We start from the raw sequence: 24,160 nt of genomic DNA, 5'->3' as shown, positions 1-24,160 counted from the left end.
TATGTCTGTATGTATGTATGTCACTTTTTTTGTTCCACCGTTATCTCAAGAACCACAAATCAAATTTTGGTGAAACTTGGTAGATACTCTGGGATAATGCGCAGATTTGATTAGTTTTGGATAAAAATCTATGAATATTAATTACCTAATTTGCATGATAATTAACTGATTTTAAGCTGTTCTATGACTGTTCCACTGATTTTTGAAGAACCACTCATTAGATTTCAATGAAACTTGGCACATGGATGCTCTGAACTAATGCGCAGATTTGATTAGTTTTGGGTAAAAATCTGTTAGTATTATTAATTTACATAATGATTAATCAATTTTCGGCTTTTCCACTGATATCTCAAGTACTAATCATAACATTTCAATAAAACTTGGTACATAGGTGTCGTATGACACTGCACAGACCTGATAGTTTTTAGGGTAATATCAGAATTACCTAATTTGCATAAGTAATTAATTTTCAGCTTTTGATATTTTGAGTAGTAATGATCACATTTCAATGAAACTTGGTACATAGTTACTTGAGGACTGTGCAGAGACCTAATTAGTTTTGGGGTAAAATATTTGTGCATATTAATCACCTTATTAGCATAATTAGTTAATTTTCAGCTTTTCACCTGATATCTCAAGTACTAATCATCACATTTCAATGAGACTTGCAACATTTTTTCTAGGACTATGCAGAGACCTGATTAATTTTGGGATAAATAATTGTGCCTATTAATTACCTAATTTGCATAATTAGTTAAATTTTTGCTGTTCTATGGCTGTTGCACTGATGTTTAAAAACCACTCATTGGATTTCAATGAAACTTTTAAATAGTACCCATCACATTTCAATGAACCTCAGACTATGCACCATATTAGTTTTTGGTAAATATTTATGCTTCTTAATCACCTAATTAACATAATTAATTAATACTGATATCTCAAGTATTGATCATCGCATTTGAATAAAACTTGGTACATAAATGCTCTAGGACAATAGACAGCCTGATTAATTTGGGGTTAAAATCTGTTCATATTAATTCTCTAATTAGCATAATAATTAATATTTTTTTCATTTCAATGAAACTTGGTACATTGTGCAGACCTTTAGTTTTACACTTAAATCTGTTCATATTAGTTACCTTATTTGCATAATTAGTTTTCAGCTATTCCATCAATATCTCAAGTATAAGTAATTTTGAATTAATTTTTAATGTGTCTCCAAAACTCTCAGCACACGGGAGTTCTTTCTAAGCTTTCTTTGATTTTATTTTTCAGATTGGATTCAAAATGGCTGACTGGTGGCCATTTTGTTTTAATGAATGGGCTTCGAGAGCCATATCTTTGACATGCTTTGACTGATTATGTTCAAATTCTATATATTCATTATACATCATGTTATAGATATATACATGTATTCAAAATGGCTGATTTTGTTTTAATTAATGCTGTTTCAGAAAAATATCTCAATAAGTACTTGTTTGACGATCAGATACAAATGTCAATCATTTTAATGTTAAAAAAATCATATTCCTGACATGGTTATATTCCAGCTATATTACTATAAACATAACTATATATCTTAAATTTGATAACTAACGGGGACTGTGCCATGCATGGCTTGTTTTTAATTAAACTCCCCTGTTGATTGAATCCCGGGTTTGAAGGAGAACGACACGCCACGTGATTCGTTTGAATACAATGGTGAGTGCAGATAGGCCCTTCGATCTTGATGGAACTTCAAATCAGTCATACATAGTTTAAATTTATGTTGAAGTTAAAAGTTCCTCTACAGAATTGTACATTGGCTGCGAGGGTACTCCACTGACGGGATGACTTTCGTCAACAGTGGTCGTCGCTGAGCTGTACGCTACAACTTCGCTTGTGATGTTGCTTGTTAGCCGTGGATTGAAAAAATCTTGATTAATACTGGTTTAAATGTTGCTCATTTGGCGTTGGTAATCTTTATTTGGAACTAGGTAACGTCTCCAGCAGAAACCTCCTGGTCCAACCGTTTTGCGATAGTATTTTCTAGATTGGAGGCAGCGTTTACATTTTATTACGTTGATACAGTGTAACAATATCAGCGCCGGTGATCTCTTACAGGTGTGCAACGTAGCCAAAATAAAAGACATTGATCATTTTAACACTGCTATTACAAGACTGGTAGGAGGTAATAAATTTGGGGCGAAGGTATTCAAAAAACAGTTTTTGGCTGTTGCTATGGTAGCGGTGGGCCAGGATTATTTTCCAATTAGTGACGGTACGACCTGCCTGTCAAGTATGAACAAAATTAGCCAAGCCAAAAAAATCTCAGAGGAGTTAAAAGCTGTTGCTGGTGAAAAGTTACCCAATGTTGGGGTAATTTTTCTCTGTAATGAAAATAGATATCAAAAAACAGTTGTCCACACCCAAGCTGAGTAGAATGTCGTCCGTGCTTTTTAATCATAGAAATGTAGGGTGTGGTACATTTGCGTGAAGGTGTTGAAAAAAATCAGTTTTGGGCTGTTGCCATGGAAACTGTGGCCAGAATTTGATTTTACAACCTAACTAGAGTGAAGGTGTGACTTGCCTGCCAAGTTTGAACCAAATCGGCCCAGCCAAAAATATCACAGAAGTGTTAAAAAGCCATTCTTGGTGAACAGTTACCCTAACTTTGGGGTCAAATTACTCATTAATGAAAAAAGATATCAAAAATTCAAATAGTAAATTTGTACCCACACTCAAGCTGAGTAAAATGAGTTATGTCCGGGGTGTTGTATCTTAAATTTGAGGAGGAGATGCCTTTATCGCGAAGCTACCCAAAAATCAGTGTTTTGGCTGTTGCTATGGCAACCTTTTTTTCAAATGGTTCCTAATAACTAGGGTGAAGGTATGACCTACCTGCTAAGTTTGTGCGAAATCGGCCAAGCCAAAAAAATCACAGAAGAATTAATACGTGAAAACACTGGAAATCACACACAGACTCACAAAAGTGATTTTAAGGCCAATCCTAGTTGAGCGGATCGCAAAAACCATGTTCATTTGCATATTGACCGTGATACCGAAAATATTTATTTCATGGGTGATATGCAAATTAGTTTTAGTCAAAATAAGTGATTGCCTAGAAGTACCATTACTGTTGTTCAAATTTCATTTCACTCGGCATGTATATATATATATATATATAATAAATTATATATATATATATATATATATATATATATCAGTAATTTTAATGAAAAAAAAGTACATTTATCTTAGTAATAGTGACACCTGTTGTTTAGTGTGATGAACCCCCACGGTTGGGTACAGGAGCATAAAAGTTTTTAATTAAAATTGTTTTCCATAAGAAAAATGAAACCATCATACATGGCCTTATAAACAGCCTTTTAGTTCATAGTGGGGTGGGTGGAGTAAAGCTGTGATTATTTTTATTACTTTCTGACCATCTAGTTTGCCATTTACCATGTCCATATAAACTAAAGCTCCAGCCAATAACAGATTTGACTACTTGTTTCAAGCTATGGCACTTGGAAATGAGTGTTGTGACATGTGGCAAATGTCCAACTGTCTTGGTTAATAAGATTGGCTATATTTCAACTAGAAACAGGTAAACCAGTATACCTGTATGTACGAAGCCAGTGAATGTTATTCAAGCCAAAGAAACTGCACCTATTTATATAAATACACATGGACAGAGAATATTTTCTTGGAGCACTAAATGTGACAATTGCCCTACTGTCTGTGATAAATATACCACACCAGCTACATAGTGCCCGACGAGGAGTTGGGTAGGTAGTGAAGAAAAACATTGACTGAAGCCTGGCAGAGGACTGAATTGTTGTCAACAGCAACAAACATACTGGGAAAGTCAAAGACAGTGAAAAAACAAACAAACAAAAAACACACAGGCATATAAATACTAACTTTCTAGGATCTTTATTGACTCCAAGTAATCCAGAGTAGAACGAGATGAATCAACGCTATAGAGCGTATGCCATCATGTCACAGATCTTTATTTTAATATTAGATGCAACCATTATTCTGTAGGGGACAACGGGTCATAACTTGAGGGGAGTTAACACCCATGATTTTTAAAATGCCTTGATCAATAAGAGTCTAAGTTACAGGGAACATTATTTTCATTTTTCAGTGGACCAATAAATGCATTTGACAGGAAAATAGAAAAACTCTACCACAACAGCAATTAGAACAGCTTGCTGCATTATAAGTATCACTTCCCTGTCAAATTAGTGGTTCATGCTTATTTGAATCTGAGGCCAATTCTATCACACCTTGCTAGGCTTGAACTTCCATCCAATCAGAGCATTCCAAATGAACATGATTCTCCACAAAACTAGAGGGCGCTCTGACCAAAAAATTGCCATGATCTAAATAAAAAGAACTGATATATATATATATATATATTAGTATATATATTAGTATATTGTTTATTTCTGCTATGTTTCAAAAAAACGCTACTCTTGAAAGGACTACTTTGTTTTCTCTCAGACCTCGTTTGCATATGGGATGTGGAAATACCGATTTTGATTTCAGAGACAAATCAAAATAAATTGCAGTACATGTAATAATGTGGAATACTTTACCTTTTCACTGTAAACATTTTCCCGTTAAAATAAAATCCAGTGAAAATGCCATTTCCCTCATACTCTATTGCGACATGACACAGCACAGTGAAAAATTGATTTACACATGATGCTTGAAAACCTTTCATCGAAAATAAATTAAGTAAAATTCTATGTGACTTTGAAATAAACAAATTATACGACAACGAACTTAATTTTAATTTCAGCCTCTAGTTCAGCACTGATTAAATAAACTACCTCGTCTTCATGCCAACTTGAAGATGTTGCCTACATCAGTTACTTCAAAATCTTTGTTTCAATCTCAGGAATTTCACTTGCTATTAATTGCTTGGGAGTGCCAGTCTTTTATTTTCAATTGTAATGTCAATTCTTGCGATTACTCGGAACATGAAGCTGTAACCAAAGGGGCTGTAACAAAATCCTTGTATAAGCACCGGTTAGGTAGGCTTAAACTATGCATGTGAAGCCAGCTGAAAGGTATATCCAATCCGATAGATTTCTCATTGTTTGGTAACTATTTGCTGCAAGTGCAACAAAAATCAATATAAAAATGTTACCCACACAGCATTCTACAGGTTACTTGTTATACATATTTGTTTGCCAGTGTTTCCTGGTATCTGCTATTGCAACTGTGGGACAATTGGGCGATATGAGAGATATTTTTTTGAAATTTACAATAATTTTTCACTATTTTGCTCAGTTGTTTGAATGAGATGATGTCTAGTATTAAGGATATTATGAGAATGCTTAAGTGTAAAGACCTTGTATACCACAAATCTCAGCAACATACCTGTCTTTTTATCACTGACTAGTTCTTTGTTTGAATACAACTCATTAACAATATTTTACATAATGTTCATTGACATAAATAAATCAAATCAGTGCAGAAACATCAATGAAAATCAGTGTGGTAACATCAATTGAAATCAGTGCAGTAACATTGATTGAAATCTGTGTGGTAACATCAGTCAAAATCAGTGCAGTAACATTGATTGAAATCAGTGTGGTAACATCAATCAAAATCAGTACAGTAACATCAATTCAAATCAGTGCAGTCACATTGATTGAAATCAGTGTGGTAACATCAATTGAAATCAGTGCAGTAACATTAATTGAAATCAGTGCAGTAACATCAATTGAAATCAGTTCGGTAACTTCAATTGAAATCAGTGCGGTAACTTCAATTGAAATCAGTGCGGTAACATCAATTGAAACCAGTGCTGTAACATCAATTGAAACCAGTGCTGTAACATCAATTGAAATAAGTTCGGTAACTTCAATTGAAATCAGTGCGGTAACATCAATTGAAATCATTGCAGTAACATTGATTGAAATCAGTGTGGTAACATCAATCAAAGCCAGTGCAGTAACATCAATTGAAATCAGTGCAGTAACATCAATCAAAATCAGTGCAGTAACATTGATTGAAATCAGTGTGGTAACATCAATTGAAATCAGTGCAGTAACATTGATTGAAATCAGTGTGTTAACATCAACTGAAATCAGTGCAGTAACATTGATTGAAATCAGTGTGGTAACATCAATTGAAATCAGTACAGTAACATCGATTGAAATCAGTGTGGTAACATCAATTGAAATCAGTGCAGTAACATCAATTGAAATCAGTGTGTTAACATCAATTGAAATCAGTGCAGTAACATTGATTGAAATCAGTGTGGTAACATCAATTGAAATCAGTGCAGTAACATTGATTGAAATCAGTGTGGTAACATCAATCAAAACCAGTGCAGTAACATCAATTGAAATCAGTGCAGTAACATCAATCAAAATCAGTGCAGTAACATTGATTGAAATCATTGTGGTAACATCAATTGAAATCAGTGCAGTAACATCAATTGAAATCAGTGAGTTAACATCAATTGAAATCAGTGCAGTAACATTGATTGAAATCAGTGTGGTAACATCAATTGAAATCAGTACAGTAACATCGATTGAAATCAGTGTGGTAACATCAATTGAAATCAGTGCAGTAACATCAATTGAAATCAGTGCAGTAACATCAATCGAAATGAGTGCAGTAACATCAATTGAAATCAGTGCAGTAACATCAATTGAAATCAGTGTGTTAACATCAATTGAAATCAGTGCAGTAACATTGATTGAAATCAGTGTGGTAACATCAATTGAAATCAGTACAGTAACATTGATTGAAATCAGTGTGGTAACATCAATCAGAATCAGTGCAGTAACATCAATTCAAATCAGTGCAGTCACATTGAGTGAAATCAGTGTGGTAACATCAATTGGAATCAGTGCAGTAACATCGATTGAAATCAGTGTGGTAACATCAATTGAAATCAGTGCAGTAACATTAATTGAAATCAGTGCAGTAACATCAATTGAAATCAGTGCAGTAACATCAATCGAAATGAGTGCAGTAACATCAATTGAAATCAGTGCAGTAACATCAATTGAAATCAGTGTGTTAACATCAATTGAAATCAGTGCAGTAACATTGATTGAAATCGGTGTGGTAACATCAATTGAAATCAGTACAGTAACATCGATTGAAATCAGTGTGGTAACATCGATTGAAATCCGTGCAGTAACATCAATTGAAATCAGTGTGTTAACATCAATTGAAATCAGTGCAGTAACATTGATTGAAATCAGTGTGGTAACATCAATTGAAATCAGTGCAGTAACATCAATTGAAATCAGTGTGTTAACATCAGTACAGTAACATTGATTGAAATCAGTGTGGTAACATCAATCAGAATCAGTGCAGTAACATCAATTCAAATCAGTGCAGTCACATTGAGTGAAATCAGTGTGGTAACATCAATTGGAATCAGTGCAGTAACATCGATTGAAATCAGTGTGGTAACATCAATTGAAATCAGTGCAGTAACATTAATTGAAATCAGTTCGGCAACTTCAATTGAAATCAGTGAGGTAACTTCAATTGAAATCAGTGCGGTAACATCAATTGAAACCAGTGCTGTAACATCAATTGAAATCAGTGTGGTAACAAAACCAGTGCAGTAACATCAATTGAAATCAGTGCAGTAACATCAATCCAAATCAGTGCAGTAACATTGATTGAAATCAGTGTGGTAACATCGATTGAAATCAGTGCAGTAACATCAATTGAAATCAGTGTGTTAACATCAATTGAAATCAGTACAGTAACATCGATTGAAATCAGTGTGGTAACATCAATTGAAATCAGTGCAGTAACATTGATTGAAATCGGTGTGGTAACATCAATTGAAATCAGTACAGTAACATCGATTGAAATCAGTGTGGTAACATCGATTGAAATCAGTGCAGTAACATCAATTGAAATCAGTGTGTTAACATCAATTGAAATCAGTGCAGTAACATTGATTGAAATCAGTGTGGTAACATCAATTGAAATCAGTGCAGTAACATCAATTGAAATCAGTGCAGTAACATTGATTGAAATCAGTGTGGTAACATCAATCAAAACCAGTGCAGTAACATTGATTGAAATCAGTGTGGTAACATCAGTTGAAATCAGTGCAGTAACATCAATTGAAATCAGTGTGTTAACATCAATTGAAATCAGTGCAGTAACATCGATTGAAATCAGTGTGGTAACATCAATTGAAATCAGTACAGTAACATCGATTGAAATCAGTGTGGTAACATCAATTGAAATCAGTGCAGTAACATCAATTGAAATCAGTGCAGTAACATCAATCGAAATGAGTGCAGTAACATCAATTGAAATCAGTGTGGTAACTTCAATTGAAATCAGTGCGATAACATCAATTGAAATCAGTTCAGTAACATCAATCAAAATGAGTGCAGTAACATTGATTTAAATCATTGCAGTAACATCAATTGAAATCAGTGCAGTAACATCGATCAAAATCAGTGCAGTAACATTGAAATCAGTGGGGTAACTTCAATTTGAATTAGTGCAGTAATATTGATTGAAATCAGTGCAGTAACATTGATTGAAATCAGTGCAGTAACATCATCAAAATCAGTGTGGTAAAATTGATTGAAATCAGTGTGGTAACATCAATCAAAACCAGTGCAGTAACATCAATTGAAATCAGTGCAGTAACATCGATCAAAATCAGTGCAGTAACATTGATTGAAATCAGTGTGGTAACATCAATTGAAATCAGTGCAGTAACATCAATTGAAATCAGTGTGTTAACATCAATAGAAATCAGTGCAGTAACATTGATTGAAATCAGTGTGGTAACATCAATTGAAATCAGCGTAGTAACATCAATTTAAATCATGGCAGTAACATCAATTGAAATCAGTGCAGTAACATCAATTGAAATCAGTGCAGTAACATCAATTGAAATTAGTGTGGTAACATCAATCGAAATGAGTGCAGTAACATCAATTGAAATCAGTGCGGTAACTTCAATTGAAATCAGTGCGGTAACTTCAATTGAAATCAGTGCGGTAACATCAATTGAAATCAGTGCGGTAACATCAATTGAAATCAGTGCAGTAACATCAATCAAAATGTGTGCAGTAACATTGATTTAAATCATTGCAGTAACATCAATTGAAATCAGTGCAGTAACATCAATTGAAATCAGTGCAGTAACATCAATTGAAATCAGTGCAGTAACATCGATCAAAATCAGTGCAGTAACATTGAAATCAGTGGTGTAACTAATTTAAATTAGTGCAGTAACATTGATTGAAATCAGTGCAGTAACATTGATTGAAATCAGTGCAGTAACATTGATTGAAATCAGTGTGGTAACTTCAATTGAAATCAACTCTATTGGAGATGTGATTCACTGGAGATTACTTGTACCATGTATTTCTCGAAAGCTGTGTATTTATACTTCATTTCTATAATAAATATTAAGTATTAGTCAAGTTTACTCTTTACTCCCCATTATAATAAAACCACTGAATGGCACTTTCTTACTTGTATGAATACTGTCAACCTCAAAATAAATGTGAAGGGTTCTCAGGTTGTATGCTGTGCATGGATTTATTTATATGGCCCAGTCACCAGGGGTAATAACGTGCCTACGTTTCTGGATATTTGGCAGTATATGATTTCCTTCACGATATGTTATTTATTTTGCAATTATACTAAGATGTATTCACCGCTAAGTATTACACATATTAGTTACAGCCATAGCTTTTTGACTCCTGTGTGCAAAACACACAATGGGAGTCTTTGCGGTTAGTTCATCTGTGTGCCTTTTCCATTGATATCTCAAGAACCAATTATCAGATTTTAATGAAACTTGGTACATAGATGCTCTGGAATAATGTGCAGACCTGATTTGTTTTTAGTTAAAATCTGTGCGCAGTAATTACCTAATTTGCATTTTTTTTAGACAATTTCAAGAATTTTCACTTGTTTCTCATGTACTAATGAACAGATTTCAATGAAACTTAATACATATATACTCTAGGATAATACTCAGACCTGATTAGATTTTAGTTGAAATTCTGTGTATATTAATTACCTAATTTGCATATTAATTAACCAAATTTAAGCATTTTCACTCATTTCTTGTGTACCATTCAACAGATTTAAATAGTTCCATCACACTAATCTAGTAGGAAGTCTTGTAACACTTCAGGTCCACTTAATGGTTACATCACACTAATCTAGTGGGAAGTCTTGTAACACTTCAGGTCCACTTAATGGTTCTATCACACTAATCTAGTAGGAAGTCGTGTAACACATCAGATCCACTCAATGGTTCCATCATACTAATCTAGAAGGAAGTCTTGTAACACATCAGGTCCACTTAAGGGTTCCATCACGCTAATCTAGTAGGAAGTCTTGTAACAGCTCAGGTCCACTTAAAGGTTCCATCACACTAATCTAGTAGGAGGTCTTGTAACACTTCAGGTCGACTTAATGGTCCTATCACACTAATCTAGTAGGAAGTCTTGTAACACTTCAGGTCCACTTAATGGTTCTATCACACTAATCTAGTAGGAAGTTTTGTAACACTTCAGGTCCACTTAATGGTTCCATCACACTAATCTAGTAGGAAGTCTTGTAACACTTCAGGTCCACTTAATGGTCCTATCACACTAATCTAGTAGGAAGTCTTCTAACACTTCAGGTCCACTTAATGGTTCTATCACACTAATCTAGTAGGAAGTTTTGTAACAGCTCATGTCCACTTAATGTTTTCATCACACTAATCTAGTGGGAAGTCTTGTAGCAGCTCAGGTCCACCTTATGGTTCAATCACACTAATCTAGTAGGAAGTCTTGTAACACATCAGGTCCACTTAATGTTTCCATCACACTAATCTAGTGGGAAGTCTTGTAACACCACAGGTCCACTTAATGTTTCCATCACACTAATCTAGTGGGAAGTCTTGTAACACTTCAGGTCCACTTAATGTTTCCATCACACTAATCTAGTGGGAAGTCTTGTAGCAGCTCAGGTCCACCTTATGGTTCAATCACACTAATCTAGTAGGAAGTCTTGTAACACATCAGGTCCACTTAATGTTTCCATCACACTAATCTAGTGGGAAGTCATGTAACACATCAGGTCCACTTAATGGTTCCATCACACTAATCTAGTAGGAAATCTTGTAACACCTCAAGTCCACTTAATGGTTCCATCACACTAATCTAGTAGGAGGTCTTGTAACACTTCAGGTCCACTTAATGGTTCCATCACACTCATCTAGTAGGAAATCTTGTAACACCTCAAGTCCACTTAATGGTTCCATCACACTAATATAGTAGGAAATCTTGTAACACATCAGGTCCACTTAATGGTTCCATCACACTAACGTAGTAGGAAGTCGTGTAACACATCAGATCCACTCAATGGTTCCATCATACTAATCTAGTAGGAAGTCTTGTAACACATCAGGTCCACTTAAGGGTTCTATCACACTAATCTAGTAGAAAGTCTTATAACAGCTCAGGTCCACTTAATGGTTCTATCACACTAATCTAGTGGGAAGTCTTGTAACAGCTCAGGTCCACTTAATGTTTCCATCACACTAATCTAGTGGGAAGTCTTGTAACAGCTCAGGTCCACTTAATGTTTCCATCACACTAATCTAGTGGGAAGTCTTGTGACAGATCAGGTCCACTTAATGTTTCCATCACACTAATCTAGTGGGAAGTCTTGAAACACTTCAGGTCCACTTAATGTTTCCATCACACTAATCTAGTGGGAAGTCTTGTAGCAGCTCAGGTCCACCTTATGGTTCAATCACACTAATCAAGTAGGAAGTCTTGTAACACATCAGGTCCACTTAAGGGTTCCATCATACTAATCTAGTAGGAAGTCTTGTAACAGCTCAGGTCCACTTAATGGTTCTATCACACTAATCTAGTGGGAAGTCTTGTAACAGCTCAGGTCCACTTAATGTTTCCATCACACTAATCTAGTAGGAAGTTTTGTAACACACCAGGTCCACTTAATGGTTCTATCACACTAATCTAGTAGGAAGTTTTGTAACACTTCAGGTCCACTTAATGGTTCTATCACACTAATCTAGTAGGAAGGCTTGTAACATTTCAGGTCCACTTAATGGTTCTATCACACTAATCTAGTAGGAAGTTTTGTAACACTTTAGGTCCACTTAATGGTTCCATCACACTAATCTAGTAGGAGGTCTTGTAACACTTCAGGTCCACTTAATGGTTCCATCACACTAATCTAGTAGGAAATCTTGTAACACATCAGGTCCACTTAATGGTTCCATCACACTAATGTAGTAGGAAGTCGTGTAACACATCAGATCCACTCAATGGTTCCATCATACTAATCTAGAAGGAAGTCTTGTAACACTTCAGGTCCACTTAATGGTTCCATCACACTAATCTAGTAGGAAGTCTTGTAACACTTCAGGTCCACTTAATGGTCCTATCACATTAATCTAGTAGGAAGTCTTCTAACACTTCAGGTCCACTTAATGGTTCTATCACACTAATCTAGTAGGAAGTTTTGTAACAGCTCATGTCCACTTAATGTTTTCATCACACTAATCTAGTGGGAAGTCTTGTAGCAGCTCAGGTCCACCTTATGGTTCAATCACACTAATCTAGTAGGAAGTCTTGTAACACATCAGGTCCACTTAATGTTTCCATCACACTAATCTAGTGGGAAGTCTTGTAACACCACAGGTCCACTTAATGTTTCCATCACACTAATCTAGTGGGAAGTCTTGTAACACTTCAGGTCCACTTAATGTTTCCATCACACTAATCTAGTGGGAAGTCTTGTAGCAGCTCAGGTCCACCTTATGGTTCAATCACACTAATCTAGTAGGAAGTCTTGTAACACATCAGGTCCACTTAATGTTTCCATCACACTAATCTAGTGGGAAGTCATGTAACACATCAGGTCCACTTAATGGTTCCATCACACTAATCTAGTAGGAAATCTTGTAACACCTCAAGTCCACTTAATGGTTCCATCACACTAATCTAGTAGGAGGTCTTGTAACACTTCAGGTCCACTTAATGGTTCCATCACACTCATCTAGTAGGAAATCTTGGAACACCTCAAGTCCACTTAAAGATTCCATCACACTAATATAGTAGGAAATCTTGTAACACATCAGGTCCACTTAATGGTTCCATCACACTAACGTAGTAGGAAGTCGTGTAACACATCAGATCCACTCAATGGTTCCATCATACTAATCTAGTAGGAAGTCTTGTAACACATCAGGTCCACGTAAGGGTTCCATCACACTAATCTAGTAGAAAGTCTTATAACAGCTCAGGTCCACTTAATGGTTCTATCACACTAATCTAGTGGGAAGTCTTGTAACAGCTCAGGTCCACTTAATGTTTCCATCACACTAATCTAGTGGGAAGTCTTGTAACAGCTCAGGTCCACTTAATGTTTCCATCACACTAATCTAGTGGGAAGTCTTGTAACAGCTCAGGTCCACTTAATGTTTCCATCACACTAATCTAGTGGGAAGTCTTGAAACACTTCAGGTCCACTTAATGTTTCCATCACACTAATCTAGTGGGAAATCTTGTAGCAGCTCAGGTCCACCTTATGGTTCAATCACACTAATCAAGTAGGAAGTCTTGTAACACATCAGGTCCACTTAATGTTTCCATCACACTAATCTAGTGGGAAGTCTTGTAACACATCAGGTCCACCTAATGGTTCCATCACACTAATCTAGTAGGAAATCTTGTAATACCTCAAGTCCACTTAATCCTTCCATCACACTAATCTAGTAGGAGGTCTTGTAACACTTCCGGTCCACTTAATGGTCCTATCACACTAATCTAGTAGGAAGTCTTGTAACACTTCAGGTCCACTTAATGGTTCTATCACACTAATCTAGTAGGAAGTTTTGTAACACTTCAGGTCCACTTAATGGTTCCATCACACTAATCTAGTAGGAGGTATTGTAACACTTCAGGTCCACTTAATGGTTTCATCACACTCATCTAGTAGGAAATCTTGGAACACCTCAAGTCCACTTAAAGGTTCCATCACACTAATCTAGTAGGAAATCTTGTAACACATCAGGTCCACTTAATGGTTCCATCACACTAATGTAGTAGGAAGTCGTGTAACACATCAGATCCACTCAATGGTTCCATCATACTAATCTAGTAGGAAGTCTTGTAACACATCAGGTCCACTTAAGGGTTCCATCATACTAATCTAGTAGGAAGTCTTGTAACAGCTCAGGTCCACTTAATGGTTCTATCACACTAATCTAGTGGGAAGTCTTGTAACAGCTCAGGTCCACTTAATGTTTCCATCACACTAATCTCGTGGGAAGTCTTGTAACAGCTCAGGTCCACTTAATGTTTCCATCACACTAATCTAGTGGGAAGTCTTGTAACAGCTCAGGTCCACTTAATGTTTCCATCACACTAATCTAGTGGGAAGTCTTGTAACAGCTCAGGTCCACATAATGTTTCCATCACACTAATCTAGTGGGAAGTCTTGAAACACTTCAGGTCCACTTAATGTTTCCATCACACTAATCTAGTGGGAAGTCTTGTAGCAGCTCAGGTCCACCTTATGGTTCAATCACACTAATCTAGGAGGAAGTCTTGTAACACATCAGGTCCACTTAATGGTTCCATCACACTAATCTAGTAGGAAATCTTGTAATACCTCAAGTCCACTTAATCCTTCCATCACACTAATCTAGTGGGAAGTCTTGTAACACATCAGGTCCACTTAATGGTTCCATCACACTAATCTAGTAGGAAAGCTTGTAATACCTCAAGTCCACTTAATGGTTCCATCACACTAATCTAGTAGGAGGTCTTGTAACACTTCAGGTCCACTTAATGGTCCTATCACACTAATCTAGTAGGAAGTCTTGTAACACTTCAGCTCCACTTAATGGTTCTATCACACTAATCTAGTAGGAAGTTTTGTAACACTTCAGGTCCAATTAATGGTTCCATCACACTAATCTAGTAGGAGGTCTTGTAACACTTCAGGTCCACTTAATGGTCCTATCACACTAATCTAGTAGGAAGTCTTGTAACACTTCAGGTCCACTTAATGGTTCTATCACACTAATCTAGTAGGAAGTTTTGTAACACTTCAGGTCCACTTAATGGTTCCATCACACTAATCTAGTAGGAGGTCTTGTAACACTTCAGGTCCACTTAATGGTTCCATCACACTAATCTAGTGGGAAGTCTTGTAACAGCTCAGGTCCACTTAATGTTTCCATCACACTAATCTAGTGGGAAGTCTTGTAACACTTCAGGTCAACTTAATGGTTCCATCACACTCATCTAGTAGGAAATCTTGGAACACCTCAAGTCCACTTAAAGGTTCCATCACACTAATCTAGTAGGAAATCTTGTAACACATCAGGTCCACTTAATGGTTCCATCACACTAATCTAGTAGGAAATCTTGTAACACATCAGGTCCACTTAATGGTTCCATCACACTAATGTAGTAGGAAGTCGTGTAACACATCAGATCCACTCAATGGTTCCATCATACTAATCTAGTAGGAAGTCTTGTAACACATCAGGTCCACTTAAGGGTTCCATCACACTAATCTAGTAGGAAGTCTTGTAACACCTCAGGTCCACTTAATGGTTCTATCACACTAATCTAGTGGGCAGTCTTGTAACAGCTCAGGTCCACTTAATGTTTCCATCACACTAATCTAGTGGGAAGTCTTGTAACAGCTCAGGTCCACTTAATGTTTCCATCACACTAATCTAGTGGGAAGTCTTGTAACAGCTCAGGTCCACTTAATGTTTCCATCACACTAATCTAGTGGGAAGTCTTGAAACACTTCAGGTCCACTTAATGTTTCCATCACACTAATCTAGTGGGAAGTCTTGTAGCAGCTCAGGTCCACCTTATGGTTCAATCACACTAATCTAGTAGGAAGTCTTGTAACACATCAGGTCCACTTAATGTTTCCATCACACTAATCTAGTGGGAAGTCTTGTAACACATCAGGTCGACTTAATGGTTCCATCACACTACTCTAGTAGGAAATCTTGTAATACCTCAAGTCCACTTAATGGTTCCATCACACTAATCTAGTAGGAGGTCTTGTAACACTTCAGGTCCACTTAATGGTCCTATCACACTGATCTAGTAGGAAGTCTTGTAACACATCAGGTCCACTTAATGGTTCTATCACACTAATCTAGTAGGAAGTCTTGTAACACATCAGGTCCACTTAATGGTTCTATCACACTAATCTAGTAGGAAGTTTTGTAACACTTCAGGTCCACTTAATGGTTCCATCACACTAATCTAGTAGGAGGTCTTGTAACACTTCAGGTCCACTTAATGGTCCTATCACACTAATCTAGTAGGAAGTCTTGTAACACTTCAGGTCCACTTAATGGTTCTATCACACTAATCTAGTAGGAAGTTTTGTAACACTTCAGGTCCACTTAATGGTTCCATCACACTAATCTAGTAGGAGGTCTTGTGACACTTCAGGTCCACTTAATGGTTCTATCACACTAATCTAGTAGGAAATCTTGGAACACCTCAAGTCCACTTAAAGGTTCCATCACACTAATCTAGTAGGAAATCTTGTAACACATCAGGTCCACTTAATGGTTCCATCACACTAATGTAGTAGGAAGTCGTGTAACACATCAGATCCACTCAATGGTTCCATAATACTAATCTAGTAGGAAGTCTTGTAACACATCAGGTCCACTTAAGGGTTCCATCACACTAATCTAGTATGAAGTCTTGTAACAGCTCAGGTCCACTTAATGGTTCTATCACACTAATCTAGTGGGAAGTCTTGTAACAGCTCAGGTCCACTTAATGTTTCCATCACACTAATCTAGTGGGAAGTCTTGTAACAGCTCAGGTCCACTTAATGTTTCCATCAAACTAATCTAGTGGGAAGTCTTGTAACAGCTCAGGTCCACTTAATGTTTCCATCACACTAATCTAGTGGGAAGTCTTGAAACACTTCAGGTCCACTTAATGTTTCCATCACACTAATCTAGTGGGAAGTCTTGTAGCAGCTCAGGTCCACCTTATGGTTCAATCACACTAATCTAGTAGGAAGTCTTGTAACACATCAGGTCCACTTAATGTTTCCATCACACTAATCTAGTGGGAAGTCTTATAACACATCAGGTCCACTTAATGGTTCCATCACACTAATCTAGTAGGAAATCTTGTAATACCTCGAGTCCACTTAATGGTTCCATCACACTAATCTAGTAGGAGGTCTTGTAACACTTCAGGTCCACTTAATGGTCCTATCACACTAATCTAGTAGGAAGTCTTGTAACACTTCAGGTCCACTTAATGGTTCTATCACACTAATCTAGTAGGAAGTTTTGTAACACTTCAGGTCCACTTAATGGTTCCATCACACTAATCTAGTAGGAGGTCTTGTAACACTTCAGGTCCACTTAATGGTCCTATCAAACTAATCTAGTAGGAAGTCTTGTAACACTTCAGGTCCACTTAATGGTTCTATCACACTAATCTAGTAGGAAGTTTTGTAACACTTCAGGTCCACTTAATGGTTCCATCACACAAATCTAGTAGGAAATCTTGGAACACCTCAAGTCCACTTAAAGGTTCCATCACATTAATCTAGTAGGAAATCTTGTAACACATCAGGTCCACTTAATAGTTCCATCACACTAATGTAGTAGGAAGTCGTGTAACACATCAGATCCACTCAATGGTTCCATCATACTAATCTAGTAGGAAGTCTTGTAACACATCAGGTCCACTTAATGGTTCCATCACACTAATTTAGTAGGAAGTCGTGTAACACATCAGATCCACTCAATGGTTCCATCATACTAATCTAGTAGGAAGTCTTGTAACACATCAGGTCCACTTAATGGTTCCATCACACTAATTTAGTAGGAAGTCGTGTAACACATCAGATCCACTCAATGGTTCCATCATACTAATCTAGTAGGAAGTCTTGTAACACATCAGGTCCACATAATGGTTTCATCACACTAATCTAGTAGGAAGTCTTGTAACACCTCAGGTCCTCTTAATGGTTCCATCACACTAATCTAGTGGGAAGTCTTGTAACACCTCAGGTCCACTTAAAGGTTCCATCACACTAATCTAGTGGGAAGTCTTGTAACACTTCAGGTCAACTTAATGTTTCCATCACACTAATCTAGTAGGAAATCTTGTAACACCTCAAGTCCACTTAAAGGTTCCATCACACTAATCTAGTAGTAAATCTTGTAACACTTCAGGTCCACTTAATGGTCCTATCACCTCAGGTCCACTTAAAGGTTCCATCACACTAATCTAGTAGGAAATCTTGTAACACATCAGGTCCACTTAATGGTTCTATCACACTAATCTAGTAGGAAGTTTTGTAACACTTCAGGTCCACTTAATGGTTCCATCACACTAATCTAGTAGGAAATCTTGTAACACCTCAGGTCCACTTAATGGTTCTATCACACTAATCTAGTAGGAAGTTTTGTAACACTTCAGGTCCACTTAATGGTTCCATCACACTAATCTAGTAGGAAATCTTGTTACACGTCAGGTCCACTTAATGGTTCCATCACACTAATCTAGTAGGAAGTCTTGTAACACCTCACGTCCACTTAATGGTTTCATCACACTAATCTAGTGGGAAGTCTTGTAACACCTCAGGTCCACTTAATGGGTTATCATACTAATCTAGTAGGAAGTCTTGTAACAACTCAGGTCCACTTAATGGTTCCATCGCACTAATCTAGTGGGAAGTCTTGTAACACCTCAGGTCCACATAATGGGCCTATCACACTAATCTGGTAGGAAGTCTTGTAACACATCAGGTCCACATAATGGTTCCATCACACTATTCTAGTAGGAAGCCTTGTAACACCTCAGGTCGACATAATGGGCCTATCACACTAATCTAGTAGGAAGTCTTGTACCAGTTCAGGTCCACCTTATGGTTCAATCACACTAATCTAGTAGGAAGTCTTGTAACACTTCAGGTCCACTTAATGTTTCCATCACACTAATCTAGTGGGAGGTCTTGTAACACTTCAGGTCCACTTAATGTTTCCATCACACTAATCTAGTGGGAAGTCTTCAGGCCTCGAAAATTCTCGCTGCCCGACGCCCGTGGCAACTAGATTTTATGTCAGGGCAAGTGAAATCAACAATGTCCTCGTCCGACGGGCAAGCCATTTTGAAGCTGATGTTTATTTCCCTAAGCTCGGCCCTTGATAGATTGATACAAATTATCAACATGTTTCTATTTTACGCCAAAGTAACGCGTGTGATAGCTGTCATTTATTTTTTCTTTCGTCCAATGAAGTGGTTTATCTTGCAACTTTTTATGTAATAAAATTGACGTGAAATCCAATCAAATTACGACTTTTAACTTTTAAATTTTGGTTTCAAAATTGGTTCATTTGAACTGTCTATAGCCCTTGATCTCCGAATCATAGCCATGAGTATCGTCAGGTATTTTACCAAACCATCGGCACCCGAGTCACCATCGTCGGCAAACAACAAAAGACGCTTAGATCAGACTGTAGATAAGGTCGACAAGAGGTCAAAAAACCAACGCTATGATGATTCAAAGTGCCAACGAAAGTTTTTGCCTAAATGGATCGATCAGTGGCCATGGCTACAACACAGGCAAGATAAAATATTTTGTCAAGTTTGTTTGAAATATCCTAGTATTGCAAAACCGTCGGGTAAGCGAAATGCTTTTTTTGATGGTTGCGATATTTTTTCGCGTAGAATCAATGAAAGCAGCCGCCCACACTTGGAGTGCTTTGCGTATTTTCGTAGAGACGACGTCACACAGGTCATCGGAAGTCCCAACGAGTTGTCATCTCCAAATATAAATGCGACACCTATCGGGCTTGCTATGCGTAAATTGAATGACGACCAGCTACGACGATACAGCAACCTTTTTATCACAGTGTTTATGCTTGCCAAGTATGGGAAACCGATGTCAGACATGCCGATGCAATGTGCCCTGTTGAGGAAAGTCGGAGCAGAGATCGGCGATAACTACCAGAACGACAAATCTGCTAGTGCTTTCCTAACACATATCGCCGCTGTCATCAAGAAAAACAACATCCACGAAATTCAAGATGCAGCTTTCTTGTCAGTATTAGCTGACGGCAGTGCCGATGTCAGCATAATCGAACAAGACAATATCTTTGTTCGTTACGTTTCCAAGGGCGTACCAGTAACGACGATGGTAAGCATCGAAGCGCCGGCTCATTCCCATGCACTTGGTGTGTACGAAGCGATCAAAGACGACCTGAGCTCTGTCAATCTCAACATGGAAAATATGATTTCACGTGACAAGCCTGGACCTAAATTAGTCTGTGCTAATTTTGATGGCGCATCCGTCATGCAAGGACGGAAGTCGGGAGTTGTTGCCCATATATTGGAGGCACCCTACGTTATACCAGTGCACTGTATTGCTCACAAGTTAGAGCTCGCTGTGCTTGACAGTGTCAAGTATCTTCCCGAAATAAACAAGTTTGAGAACACTGTGAAAGGCCTCTTTAACTTTTATCACTACAGCCCAAAACAGAGACGGGATTTAAAGTTAGTTGCATAAATTCTGGACGAGGAATTGGCACATCTTGGATATATCAAACAGGTCAGCGTTAATAATTTTTAATTACTTATTATTCACAATTTTATTATTTTCGTCTAAACAAATATTTACTGGATTATTCAATATGCGTGTTATGTACATAATTGCCTTTAAGTATAATATTAATAATATATAAATGTACAATATACTTTTTTTTTGCATTTACCATGGTAATACTAGTAAGCAACAATAACACTTATTTTATTTTAAATTTAATTTAATTTAACTAGAATGATTTTTGGGTTTGCATGTTTATTTTCCTCAATTTTTCTATATACTGTGAAGATTTGTTCGTTTGATAAACTTAGGATATTTCAAAGATCTTGAACGTTTTCTTGTTTATATTCATGTACTATTAATTTGTTGATTTACTCCTAGGTTAGATGGTTATCCAGCTGACTAATATTGTTTTAATTTACATATACATTTTTGTTTACAGATTTGACAACTTCTTTGAGCCACCTATCTCCTACTTTGAAGCATTTTACATAACTCGTTGGCCAGCAGAAAGGGATAAACTTGTACTTCATGGTGTAGATGATGTCACTGCTCTATTTAATCATTTCAGTCCTCTGTTTAATGAGGAGGAAGTGGCATTGGGCATTGAGCAGTACACCAATTTAAAATCAAGGATGAAAGATCTACCTGTCACTGGGATGTATAAGATGTACCAGCATCTGCTCACTATCAGGCCTCATAATCTGCATGTTATCTTAAAGCTGGTTGATATCATGTTTACAATTAGCTGCAGTACTGCTACTTGTGAGAGATGTTTCTCTCACATGAATCAAATCAAAACTGCAAACCGCTCCTGTCTAAAGCAATCATCCTTACAAGCTTTGCTTCGTACAAAGTTACATGGGCCTACCATAGTAGAATTCAATCCACTACCAGCAATTCAACATTGGCTTGAAAGTGGTGGGACGAAACATATACATGGATACGCTCTTCAGCATGATGAATCAGAGAACAATATCATATCAGTAAACAAATAGCAATATTTGTGAATGTGATGATGTAACTGTTATGAAATAAATAATGTATTCCATTAATCCTAATCGTGTGTGTTTTCTTCACATAATGTTACAATATACACTTATGCAAAATGGGGCAAGCATAATTTTCATCAGGGCAAGTGATATTAAAAATCTACTTGTCCTGTGGCAAGTACATTTTTTTAAAAATTTTCGAGGCCTGAGTCTTGTACCAGCTCAGGTCCACCTTATGGTTCAATCACACTAATCTAGTAGGAAGTCTTGTAACACTTCAGGTCCACTTAATGTTTCCATCACACTAATCTAGTAGGAAGTCTTGTAACACTTCAGGTCCACTTAATGTTTCCATCACACTAATCTAGTAGGAAGTCTTGTAACACTTCAGGTCCACTTAATGTTTCCATCACACTAATCTAGTAGGAAGTCTTGTAACACTTCAGGTCCACTTAATGTTTCCATCACACTAATCTAGTAGGAGATCTTGTAACACTTCAGGTCCACTTAATGGTTCTATCAGACTAATCTAGTAGGAAGTCTTGTAACACTTCAGGTCCACTTAATGTTTCCATCACACTAATCTAGTAGGAGGTCTTGTAACACTTCATGTCCACCTTATGGTTCAATCACACTAATCTAGTAGGAAGTCTTGTAACACTTCAGGTCCACTTAATGTTTCCATCACACTAATCTAGTAGGAAGTCTTGTAACACTTCAGGTCCACTTAATGTTTCCATCACACTAATCTAGTAGGAAGTCTTGTAACACTTCAGGTCCACTTAATGTTTCCATCACACTAATCTAGTAGGAAGTCTTGTAACACTTCAGGTCCACTTAATGTTTCCATCACACTAATCTAGTAGGATGTCTTGTAACACAGAGGGAGAAGAGATTTTCGCCGTGATAATGCCACGGATAGAGCTGCCTGATCGAATATTTTTTAAAACGATTCCTAAGGACAGAATTAATGAATGGGGTCAAACTGGATCTTCCGTCCTGCTCACATGATGATGTCACTCTTTACCATAATTATTTAAAAGACATTAAAACTTCAATCTAAGGAAATTACTGTCAAAATTTAAGTGATCACACTTGAAATAGGGAGAAGGGGAAAACCTAAAATTGAAAACCGAATATGTAGAAAATATGAAACTGGTGAGATGAAGGCGTATGAAGTACATTTCATTTGTCATTCCCGTTTTGGATCACAGAATAGAGAGGGGGTCACTTGTACAGGTTACAGAAAATAAAAAAGGCATTTTACGTTTTTACAGTAAATAAAATGAAAGTTCCATTTCGTAAAAAATGGGTTTTTACACTTTACAGATAAAACAAATTCCTGATTACATTTTACATTTTTTTAATATATTTGATGATTTGTGTTTAAGAATCAAACAATGTCACACATTGTGGGGTAGAGATTAGTCCTCTCGGTCACAGAATAAACAGCAGTCAAATGTAGATGCAAAAACCATGGTATGGTTTATTGCTTAACCAACAGACATAGTAATACCTTACACATTAAAGAATCCCCGAATCTCTGAAACTAGCACTTTATATAGGTGCATATCTACCGTGAGAGAAAACATGTAGGGAAATACAAATGATTAAATTACGCGGGAGAAAAAAGATGCAATAGCAAGTAAGGTGATTGGTAACAAAATATGTAAGCGCTCATTGACTAAAACTAAATGATTCTCATTGGTCGAGAATTACTCAGAAGAATCCTTCATACGAAAAGATAAACAAATTAACTACTATAACGGAATGACATGCAAATAAAAATAATAATGGTAATACTAAACAAACACAAATATATATTATGAATCTCCGACACACATTGAATAATCCTCTGTTCAACCCGTTCAACCGCTCCTGTTGAATTACTGTTGTCCACCATGATTATTCTCAGCACATGCATTACACGCATTTCAGTTTTCTTGCATGCATTTCAGTGCGACAATTCTTCTGCTGCCACGAATCTTCTGGGTATGTGTGTGACGCACATGAACGAAACAACGTGCGATATTAGTTCCGATGTGATATACTTCCCAGTATTCTACTAAGAACAATGCTTGTCGAGTACACTTGCACAAAGTGTAGATATTAATGCCTATACATGTCATTGTTAAAATATTTGGGAATGTCCTGTTTACTTCGAACATAAATGGCACATTACTTTAGCTGATGTAGAACCAAGTTATTAAAATAAGTATTACATGTATAGTGACGACTTGTCTGGTGCCAAAAACAATGAGTTTGAAGATAAAATAACAGAAATATACTATACATGGCAAAACAAGGATAATCATGGTTTGTTGTAAATCAATTTGATGAAATAATATTGAATGTACATAGTCAGCCAAACACTATTTATGTCGCAATGGGAAACATGTCTAATACGTTGCTGTATTGTTTGATTAGGATTGGCTTACTGAAAATATATAATTATACATTTACATTATTTTATTGACAAAATAACCATTGATTATAACAAGTTTTTTATCCGCTGCCATCGACACAGCGACGAAGCTGATGATATACTGATTAACTGT

General features: G+C 36.7%; 1 protein-coding gene across 1 annotated transcript; it reads left to right on the top strand.

The window, feature by feature from the left end:
* The first annotated feature begins 19,440 nt into the window (after positions 1 to 19,440).
* LOC144363010 (zinc finger protein 862-like) lies at positions 19,441 to 21,665 on the top strand. Its single transcript, XM_085500711.1, has 2 exons — positions 19,441 to 20,616; positions 21,053 to 21,665. The coding sequence occupies exon 1, from the start codon at positions 19,441 to 19,443 to the stop codon at positions 20,572 to 20,574; it is 1,134 nt and encodes a 377-aa protein (XP_085356837.1). The 3' UTR covers positions 20,575 to 20,616; positions 21,053 to 21,665.
* The last annotated feature ends 2,495 nt before the right edge of the window (positions 21,666 to 24,160 follow it).

This window comes from Saccoglossus kowalevskii, chromosome 6 (assembly GCF_978046115.1).
Source record: "Saccoglossus kowalevskii chromosome 6, keSacKowa6.1, whole genome shotgun sequence".
In the NCBI taxonomy this organism is placed as follows: domain Eukaryota; kingdom Metazoa; phylum Hemichordata; class Enteropneusta; family Harrimaniidae; genus Saccoglossus; species Saccoglossus kowalevskii.
The sequence above is the reverse complement of the archived record's forward strand: the minus strand, read 5'-3'. Positions and strand labels throughout refer to the sequence as shown.